Source organism: Propithecus coquereli, unplaced genomic scaffold, assembly GCF_000956105.1.
Source record: "Propithecus coquereli isolate 6110/MARCELLA unplaced genomic scaffold, Pcoq_1.0 Scaffold120, whole genome shotgun sequence".
In the NCBI taxonomy this organism is placed as follows: Eukaryota; Metazoa; Chordata; class Mammalia; order Primates; family Indriidae; genus Propithecus; species Propithecus coquereli.
This window is the reverse complement of record NW_012136081.1, coordinates 1,409,915-1,420,443: the sequence shown is the minus strand read 5'-3', so window position 1 is coordinate 1,420,443 and position 10,529 is coordinate 1,409,915. Positions and strand designations below refer to the sequence as shown.

The 10,529-nt window shown below is 55.9% G+C and overlaps 1 protein-coding gene across 1 annotated transcript; it reads left to right on the top strand.

Moving 5' to 3' along the window:
• The first annotated feature begins 2,711 nt into the window (after positions 1 to 2,711).
• CDC42EP2 (CDC42 effector protein (Rho GTPase binding) 2) lies at positions 2,712 to 8,661 on the top strand. Its single transcript, XM_012665574.1, has 2 exons — positions 2,712 to 2,768; positions 7,132 to 8,661. The coding sequence occupies exon 2, from the start codon at positions 7,458 to 7,460 to the stop codon at positions 8,100 to 8,102; it is 645 nt and encodes a 214-aa protein (XP_012521028.1). The 5' UTR covers positions 2,712 to 2,768; positions 7,132 to 7,457; the 3' UTR covers positions 8,103 to 8,661.
• The last annotated feature ends 1,868 nt before the right edge of the window (positions 8,662 to 10,529 follow it).

Sequence of the window (10,529 nt, the reverse complement as noted above, 5' to 3'; positions counted from 1 at the left end):
GGGGTGGGGGCTTCACCTCAGTCTCAGTCCTGCAGGCTCAGGTGGCTTCATCATTAAGGTCTTTATACCAAGGCCGCGAGGCCAGCCCGCCGTGCGCCAAAGCTCCTGTTACATATAATGCTTCCACGAAACTGTGCCACCCAAGGGGTTGTGTGTTCTTGCAAGTCCTTTCTCTTGCTTGGAATTCGCATTAGCTGATGCTACTGTCCGATCTCACAGGTGAGGAGGCTCAGAAAGCGAAAGTCTTTTGCCTGTGCCACAGGCCAAGTCAGCGTGGCAGAATCAGCTCAGAACCTGGTCAATAGTTCAGAGGCCAATGCTCAGGGCACTGGGCTGTCCCTCCTCTCTGAGCTCTGCATCACTGGGGAGAGGAATGGCAGAGGGTGAGAAGCCTGAGGAGGAGGGCCCAGAGTCCACATGTCTTGCCACCTCCAGGCTGAACAAATCATTGTCAGTGCCCTGAGCTTCAGTTTCTGTCTCTAAAATGCGGATAATGACTTGGGCCCTGGCCACCCCACCAGGCCCTCAGAAGGATTTGAGGAGTTCAGGGACAAGAGACTATTGGTAAAGGGCCCTGGGTGGGTGGGTGCCTGGCAAAGCCCAGGTGGCAAGAAGGGGGAGCCACACCCTTTACCCACCCACACCAAGACTTGGCCCAGGGCCGCCATCCCCACTTCCTCAACTGTCCAGGTCCCAGTCTTCCCCCAAGCCACGAGGCTGGTCCCAGCACAATCCAGCTGGCCGACCCTCCCTGCGGAGCTGAGGGAGAGTGGGCAGGCTCAAGGTTAAAACCTGAAACTTCCCGGTATTCATTTTCTACTGCTGCCGGAACGCATGATCGCATACTTGGTGGCTGAAAACAATACAAATTAATTATCTTACAGTTCTGTAGCTTAGAAGTCCAACATGGGTTTTGCTGGGCTAAGACCAAGGTGTCAGCAGACTGTGTTCCTTCTTGAGGCTCTAGGGACACTCCATGTCTTTGCCTTCTCCAGCTTCTCGAGGCTGCATGAATCGCTTGGTTTGTGGCCCCTTCCTCTATCTTCAAAGGCAGCGGCACAGCATCTCTCTGGCCCTTCTTCACTGTCACATCTCTTCCTCTGACTGTCCTCTTCTGTCTCCCTCTTCTACTTTTAAGGACCCTTGTTATTACACTGGGATAATTATCCAGATAATTCAGGATAATCTATTTTAAAGTCAGATAATTAACAACCATTATTCCATCAGCAACTTTTTTTTTTTTTAAACAGAGTCTCACTCTGTTGCCCTCAGTAGAGTGCCGTGGCATCGGCCTAGCTCACAGCAACCTCCACCTCCTGGGTTCAAGCGATCCTCCTGCCTCAGCCTCCTGTGTAGCTGGGACCACGGGTTTGACCCACGACGCCCAGCTAATTTTTCTAATTTTAGTACAGACAAGGTCTCGCTCTTACTCAGGCTAGTCTCGAACTCTTAAGCTCAAGCAATCCTCCTGCTTCAGCCTCCCAGAGTGCTAGAACTACAGGTATGAGCCACCACACCTGGCCATTGGCAGCCTTAATTCCCCTTCCCCACGTGACAGAACATGTTCACAGGTTCTGGAGATTAGGATGTGGACATCTTTAGGGGGCTGTTATCCCACCTACCATCGTCGTCTTCTTCCCATCCTCCCTTCCCTCTTGGCTTGGCTGACATCTCCCCCACCCCCAGTACCCTTCCCTCCTTCCCAAGGTCTTCCTGGCCCTGCCTCCCTAAGGGCCCCACGTTTACAGTACCACAAGCCAACCATTCTGGTCACACTAAACTGTCACACTGTCATTCTCTAGAAAGCAAGGTCCCTCCCCCACTCTACCTGTTCCTTTTCCTCACTCTTCTTAGCACTCACCCACCTGGAAGTGTATCATAGTGCACTTGGGAACTTGGATTCCCTCCATTTCCCTTCTTTGGGCTGTAGGTCCCAATCCAGACGGGGCTGATCCCCAGTGACAAAAACAGAGCTTGGCACTTAGTAGATACTCAGGAAATATCTGTTGACTCACGGAATGGAGCAAGGACAAAGTTTCCTTCAGTTTGTCTCCAGCACCCTATGCAGTGCCTACCCTGCAATAAATGTTTCTGGTACCATAAGCATGACCGACTAGCTGAATGAACGAATGAACGAACAAGTCTGAGTCTGAACCCCACCCCCGCTCTGGAAGCCCGACAGCAGTGCCCAGGCAATGCTTCCCCCTCTCCCTCTCAATACCCTCTTTTCTAGGGGACGGTAAATTCATCAAAACGCTCGTAAGTTTGTTATATTTTAACGTAGGCGTCTCCAAGGCCTCATTCATTCCCTTAGTCACTGAATACACTTGTGCGGGCGCCTCCCTCGACCCAGCCCTGCAGGGAGGGAACGGTCCAAGGACGCTCTGCGAATTCTGAAGAATTCGGTCTTCCGTCTGCCGCTCCCCCAGCCTTTCTAGAACCGAGGGCGTGAACTCCGACAGGCATAGCCGGAGTCCTCAGAGTCCACCCCGGGAACCCGATGCCGCCGGGCCCGCAGCCGCCGGAGCCAGGACAGAACCACCGCGAGGCGCGTCTCGCAAGGGGGAGCGCTGGGCCGTGCCCGGAGTGGGGCGGGGCTGTGGGCGGGGCCTGTATGGAGCGGCCCCGGCATTGGCTCTGCGGACCGGGGGCGGGGCTTCAGGGCCCAAGGTCCGCTCCGTAAGTTCACAGCCCGGGTCGGGTCCCACCGCCACACCGTCCAGCTCAGGAGCTTTTGCCGCCCGCGGGTCGCCGTCGCGCGCCTCACGGTGAGTTCGGGCCGGGATTCTGCAGCCCGTCTGCGGCTCCACGGGCCCCACCACCCCGAGAGGCCCATCTCTGTGGCGCCTCGCCCCAGCTCGCGCCCATCCCACCTCTGCTCAGGTCCTTTTGCGGGCGCCTCGGGCTCCGTGAGGTTTCCCGCCCGCGCCTCGATCCCCGCAGCCCCACCCGTGCCCCTACGGCCGTGGGGCGCCGCGCATCCCGACCCGAATTCCCCGCTCCGCTCTCCATTCTGTCTCGAGCCCCCGCTCCCCGCCCGGGACGCAGGAGCACTATCCCGCTGCCCAGTGTCCCCGTTGGGGCTGGGGGCCGTATTTTCAGCCGATGGTGAGGTGTCCTCCTATCTTTAGCTGCGGCGGCGGGCTGGGCTGGGCTGTGCCCGGGTAGGGGGCGGGGAGGGGTCGGCGCCGGAACCCGAGCCGGGCTGAGGAGCCAGACCCGTGGGAGGGGCGGGGGCCTGCACGCCGGAGCGCTGGCCCCGCGCCGAGAGGACACTCGGACATCGCCCAGGCCGGAAGGCACAGGGGAGGCTCCTCCCAGAGCTCCCTGGTCGCCCCCTTTTCCCTATTTGTCTGATGGCGGGACCAGAAACCCAGAAGGGAAAAAGATCCCGCAAACAATCCCCATATGGTACTCGATCGCGCAGCTCCTTGAGGGGCGCCTGCCTGGAGCCAGAGGCGCGCTGGAGACCCCGGTGCGCTCTCGGACTCCTCCGGGACGCGGGGGCGATCGCAGGAGCTCGCGCCACCTAGCGGCTGCGGAGCTGCTCGCTGCTCTGCACGGGGACCCTGGGAGACCCCGGGGCCGGCCAGGGGTACTCCGCGCTGGCCACGTCGGAGAGGACGGGAGGAGGCGGATGCCTAGGGCCAGAGGCAGGTCTTGTTTTTGGTCTTGTTCAAGCAGTGTCCCCGGAGAACCAAAGTGATTGAGGAAGGCCTTGCAGATATTTGCTAAATGAATGACAGGACTGACAGTGACCCACAGACCCCGTCTATTGTACATTGGCGCTCTCACTTGCAACATAGCAGTGGGGTCTCCAGCAGCCCTCTGGTAGTGGTTTATTGTCAGCCCATTTTATAGATGGGGAAGGTGAGACCCACAGAGGAGAGGCGTCTTGCCCAAGGTCACAGAGCGAATTCCAAGTAGAGCTGGATTTAAGGTTGGTCTCCTGATTTCAAAGTCAGGGGGCTACTCCTTGAACATCCGTAATAGCGGGTGGCCTAATATTCTTCACGACAGGAGGGGCTTTGCCTCCTGCAAGTCATTTTCTCTAAGGAAGGCCCAGAGCCCCTGTCCAGGGCTAGCCCAGAGAGCCTGGTTGGCCCCATCTGCTTCCCCACTGCTGCAGGGAGCCATCTCTCCCAGCCCCCCACAACCTTGTCCCGATGGAGAGCTCATTCTCATATCTCTGGACACGTGCAAGTTGGTCGGGGGAGGGGAGCCAAAGGGAAGGACTTAGGTGCAGAAGGCCTGGGGACCTGGACGCCCCAGCCTAGCTGGGAGCCTATTTTTGTCCGGCTTGCCCCCTATCCGGGTTACAGAAGTGGGCATGGCCCACTGCATTGGAGCTACATGGACCAGGCTGGGCAGCATTGCCCACTCTCCCTGTTACTAGCTGGATGACCTTGACATTTCTGAGGTTCACCTTGTGCCTCTGCAAAGGGCAGTAATGACCCCACCGTGCTGGGCCTGGGAACATTAAAATGAGAAACTGTGCGTGACAGGCAGAAGCCGAGGGTCTTGTGGCTGCCAGATCTGAATACTTGGGCCTTGATGGCTATAATTCCCAGCTCTCCTCTGGGCGGCTGATGCTGGCCCCACCCTCCATTCTCCCTACATCTGGAATTGGGCGGGTACATCTGGCTCAGAGTGAGACAGCTGTCAGGGACGCCCATATTGGTTTGTTGCAGAAACACTCTGGCTGTCTTGGCGCTCCTGTGCGAGGGGGTGGGGGGTGGAGGGAGGACCTGGCCCAGGCTCTGGGCAAGTCCCACCAGTCAGCCCCACTCTCCATGAGTTAAAGGGAGGAAAAAGTGACGCCAGGGCTTCTTACCCGACAAAGGACATATTGGATGTTTGTCAACATGCCCCCAGGCGTGGCATGGTGGACACAGGCTGAGTGAGTGATGGGGTTCCAAGACCTCGGGGCACCCATGTCTCCCCAGCCTCCCCCCAGCTCCTTCCAGCCTTAGCTGGAATTCCGCCACCGGAGAGTCATCCTTTGTTTCCTGTTAAGCTGCAGGTGCTCTGGGAGGAGAAGATGTCCAGCCTCTCTGGCTCAGCGTGACTGACCCGGGGTGTCCGGTCCTGGGGTGGGGCTTCCTGAGCAAGGGCCTGGGCTGGTGGTGGGCGGGGGGACGCAGTTGGGATTCTGCGGCTCCTGCATCCTCCTCCCTCCATCCTGTGCCCTCCCACCCAGCCCCCACATCCTCCCCCTCCCCCTGCCCAGGATGAAGAATGGGGCAGAAGAAGGCAGCAGCCTCCTCTGCTCAGCCCCTGGCCCGCCTGTGGAGGACAGTGGGAGACAGTGGGCTCACCTGGCTTCAGTCTTGGCCCTGCCCTTAATCACCGAGTGACCTTGGAGGAGTGTCTTTGTCTTTTTTTTTTTTTTTAGAAACAAGGTCTCACTCTGTCACCCAGGCTAAAGTGCAGTGACCTGATCTTACCTCACTGTCACCTAAAACTCCGGGGTTAAGCGATCCTCCTGCCTCAGCCTCCCAAGTAGCTGGGACAACAGGTGTGCGACACCACACCAAACTGATTTTTCTATTTTTTGTAGAGACAGGGTCTTGCTATTGCTCAGGCTGGTCTCGAACTCCTGAGCTCAAGTGATCCTCCCGCCTCGGCCTCCCAGAGTGCTGGGATTACAGGTGTGAGCCACCGCGCCAGCTTTGCCTTTTATGCTGATTCTACATTTGAGTTCAGGTGCATCCCCCACCCGCATCCCCACCCAGAGGGGGTGCCTACTCCATTTCCTTTTTCTGTTAAACTAAGATGACATCCCTTCATAGTGTATTCATTCTTTCACATTAAAAATAGTTTTATTTTTTCCTGGGTACATAAATAATATGTGCTTATAAATAATACATGCTTATTACTAAGAATTCAAGTTTGTAAAAGCCTGAACAAGAAAGGAAAAGTCAACCTGCAATTCCACCGCTTTGAGATAACCACCATTAACATTTGGGCCACTGTGCTTGCATATTTACATGTATCATACACGTATATCATGCGAAGCAATGGGACCAAATATTGCAAATCATTTTTATTGAGGACACTTTTCCTCTCCTATCAGTGACCCCATACCCCATCCTCGTCCTGCATCCCATTCAAGGTAGCCCATATGACAACCTAGTGCTGGCCTTCCACATTTCTCCTCTGCTGTTACATGGAATAGAATCCCACACAGGCCTGTACACGTATGTGCGTGTGTAGGTACATACGCATCTGTGGGAGGATGGAGGGGTAGTCGATGCCTTCAATAAATGGCATTGTCTATGCTACCCTTTTGCATTTTGCTTCTTTCTCTCTGTAAAGTCTTGTGGGAATCCCTCCAAAATGTCGGATACCTCTAATTTTCAAACGGGATTCATTGTAGGGTGGTTGTGTTGATGAATTGAGATGTTTGCAAAGAACTCGGAAGAATGCAGAGCGCCCTCCTCGCCCCCCCAAATATCTGTACTCTTCACGCCACCTTCTCTTTAGGTGCCAGGGAAGGGAGGAGGGCCAGAGACAATATTAGACCCAGCCCCTGCCCAAAAGGAGTTCCGAACCCGGAGGAGGAGAAAAGGGAAACTGAGGTGACCTCACCTCCAGTTGGGACTTGACTGGGCCAGATGGGAGGTGCGAGCCATTCAGCACCTTTGGCTGAACACCTGCCGTGTGTCTAGCCCCTTGCCAGGCCTGGGCAGGGAGAGACAGAGGTTACAAGCTCTCTGTCCTTGGTTGAGCGGGGAGTTGGGACCCCCACACAATTTGGCACTTACCATGTTGTGGGACACAATTGATGGCAACGGCGGCCGGGATAGGGAGTGAGTATCCAGATGAGGGTGATGAGCTCCATCTTGCCTGGGACCCAGGGCAAGAGACCAGAGCAGGGCTCTGTATGTGACTTTGGGCTTGTCACTCGGGTTCCTGGGCCTCAGTTTCCCCACATGTAAAGGGAGGGGCTTGGCGCCGGGGGTCCAGTCCCTAAGATGCAATGGGTCCATGCTTCTTCCAGTAGGGCTCCGCCCATAGGAGAGGGGCCCCCCTGGCTCCCGGGGCTGATGCAGGGGGCCCAGAGACAAGGCAGATGCTTTTGACTTTTGTCCTCCTGTCCCTGACTTGCGTGTACCCTTTGTGTTTCAGCTCCTCAGCCCCAGACCACGGAGAAATTCTCGGGGACAAGACCAAAGCGTGTTGCTGCCTACAAGAACCTCCCTTCTGTGGGGAGAAAGTGACTTTTGTTCTCTCAACCCTCTGACGTCATTGACCTTTAATCTTTCTTTTCCTAATTCCTTGAGCCAACTTTGTTCACGTCTACAGTCCAGTCTTGAGCCCTTTGGCAAGTTTTTGGTGTCTGAAAAGCACCCTCTGGAGCAAGTGTTTCTGGTTGAGGGTTTTGAGAGGAGGCTGTGGTCTCAGCAGGTGACCTGTCTTGGGCCTTGCAGCCAGGCCAGCCAGGTGAGGTCACCATGTCCACCAAGGTGCCCATCTATCTGAAGCGTGGCAGCCGCAAGGGCAAGAAGGAGAAGCTTCGCGACCTGCTGTCCTCAGATATGATCAGCCCGCCACTGGGGGACTTCCGCCACACCATTCACATTGGCAGTGGTGGTGGCAGCGACATGTTCGGTGACATCTCCTTCCTGCAGGGCAAGTTCCACCTCCTGCCGGGGACGGTAATTGAGGGGCCTGAGGAGGATGGCACCTTCGACCTCCCCTTCCAGTTCACCCGCACCACCACGGTATGTGGGCGGGAGCTCCCCGATGGCCCATCCCCTCTGCTCAAGAATGCCATCTCCCTCCCGGTCATCGGGGGGCCCCAGGCCCTCACCCTGCCCACAGCCCAGGCTCCACCCAAACCCCCTCGCCTGCACCTGGAGACCCCTCAGCCCTCCCCACAGCCTTCCCCGCAGGAGGCTGGGAGCGTGGACATCTGGAGGATTCCAGAGGCTGGCTCACCCCACAACGGGCTGACCCCGGAGACAGGGGCTGAGGATCCCTTCTTGTCCCATGCCAGCTCCCTGCTGTCCCTGCATGTGGACCTGGGGCCTTCCATCCTGGATGACGTCCTCCAGATCATGGATCAGGACCTGGATCCCGTGCAGATCCCCACGTAGGACCTGCGGCTGACCAGGCTGGGTGCCCAGGTTGGGGTGACGCCGGGTAGGCAGGTTGTGGAGACAGCCCTGGCCTAGGAGTCAGGATCCCAGGGTCCCACCTGTGTGATCACTGGCCAGTGATTCTCATTTCGAGCCTTTGTTTCCCTGCCTCCCATTCTCTCCCCGTGGGCAGCGTGTGCCTCAGCGCTTTCCCTAACAAACCCCAAGGACATGTGCGGAAGTCAGCCCAGAGTGCCCTGGGCATCTTGGCCCACCTGGACCCCCACCACCAACTGCTTCCCTTGGGCTCCTCAGTTGAAGGCTCTGCTGAAATGGATTCCCCTTTTCCCTCCCTTCCGCCCCAGCCCCGTTCAATGCCCTGACTGGGGGCAGAGGAAGAAGCAGGGCACAGCCAGCTGAGGGCTTGGGCAGTGGGCAGGCTGTTCCAGACCTTTGGCTTTGTCCTGGACTGGGAGTGTGTTGTCAGTGAGCAGATGTGTCCCACCTTGTCCACTGCCCCATCCCTTCCCTACAGGACCAGGATTCTGGTTGCAATAAAACATGCTGCTGCCGGTGGCCAAGCTCCCTGTACCCTTGTCCCTGGTTTCCTCCCAAGGGCAGGCCAGTCTCCGTGAGCTGTGGACTCACCTGGGGGAGACCGCAGCCTCAGAGTGCTTTGCGGAGGGCAGGCCCTCCCCTCGGGAAGGCTGCACCTGGTTCTGAGCCCACAGTTAGGATGAAGTAGGAGCAAACCAAGTGTCAATGTGGATATTCCGACATCGATTCAGCTGTTTGGCAAGAGGTGGCTGAGCACTGGGGTAGGCTAGGCACTGTGCCAGGCCTGGGTCCAATCCTTGCCTAGGCATCTGGGGTCTGTCAGGGGAGACCCGAGAGTCAAAGAATAGCCACAGGATGCGTGCAAGGGACCAACAGCTGCAGAGCATGGAGGGGAGCGCGCAGGAGGGAGGGCCAGCCTGGGGCCGGGAGGGATCAACAATGCTGATTGGTGGATTCAGCCCATCCATGCTGTTTATTAAGCAACTACAGTGTACTTGGCATGGCTCCGGGTGCTGGGGATATAAGACAGATGCGGTCTCTGCTCTCTTGAGCTTATATTCTAGTGGGGAGAAGGATATTAAAATTGTAAATAAGAAATGATTTCCAGCAGTGGTAAATGTTATGAAGAAAACAATATGATCAGGAATGCCTGGGGGCAGGGGGCAGGTGGTGTCAGGGCACATTAGGGTGATTGCATGGGATTTTGGGCCAAATATGAGCCAACAGCCTTATACTCATGCATCAGCAAAGGCACTGAGGTGGCACCAGAGTGAATGACAGAAGCATGGACCTCTGAGATGGACCAAGCCTATGTGAGACTCAGTTTCCCCATTTCTAAAATAGAGTCAATGATACCTACCTTGCCGGGTTGTTGAGAAATTTAGGGATAATATTTATTAATTGCCACATGGAAGGTATTAAAAAATGGTTATGATGTGTAACAAAGGGACTTGAGGTTCAGGAGGGGCAAGACTGTGAAGCTGGAGGACAGCTGGGCGTCAGCTGAGAACATTGTTGCTGGCCAGGCTGGCGCTGAGGCAATGGGAGCTGCCGCCTTGGCCTCCCAAGTAGCTGGGATTACAGGCATGCACCACCATGACCAGCTAATTTTTGTATTTTCTGTAGAGATGGGGTCTCACTATGTTGCCCAGGCTGGTCTCCAGCTCCTGGCCTCAAGCCATCCTCCTGCCTTGGCCTCTCAAAGTGCTGGGATTACAAGTGTGAGCCACCACACCTGGCCCTTTCTTTTTAAGGCTGAATAATATTCCATTGCACGTACCACATTGTGTTTATCCATTCATCCATCAATGAATGCTTGGGTTGCTTCCACCTTTTGGCTATTGTGAATAATGCTGCTATGAACACGGGTATACACATGTGTTCAAGATCCTGCTTTAGTTCTTTGGGGTGTATACCCAGAAGTGGAATTGCTGGATCACATAATAATTCCATTTTTAATTTTTTGAGCAACAGCCATATTGTTTTCCATATTGCCTGCATTATTTTACATTCCCACCAAGGCTTTTGTTTTTCATTTGTATTTTTTGCCATCATACAGAGCTTGAAGATTTGACATACTATCTGGAGTGGGATTTGAACCCAGGTCTGTGGGACCCAAAGCCTGTACGTGACTGCAACCCCCTGCCTCCACAGGGGTTCAGCTTCAGGCCCTGGTAATTCTTGTGACAGCAAAGGGTTGGGGAGCTGAAGAGCCGCACCTTCTTGCCTGCAGGCCCCCACAGTGCTTGAGTGGTTTGTCCCCTTCTGCCTGGGGAAAGGCAGACAAGAAAAATGGACACCTTCCTTAGAGCTTCACCCAGAGGAAAGCAGCACCTCACCCCGGACCTGAGCTGAGGCCAGAGTAGCCACAGAAGGGCATTCCTGCCC

Bases quoted from the DNA above. Each gene is read 5' to 3' on its own strand.
- CDC42EP2 (XM_012665574.1), top strand. From the start codon at position 7,458: ATGTCCACCAAGGTGCCCATCTATCTGAAGCGTGGCAGCCGCAAGGGC.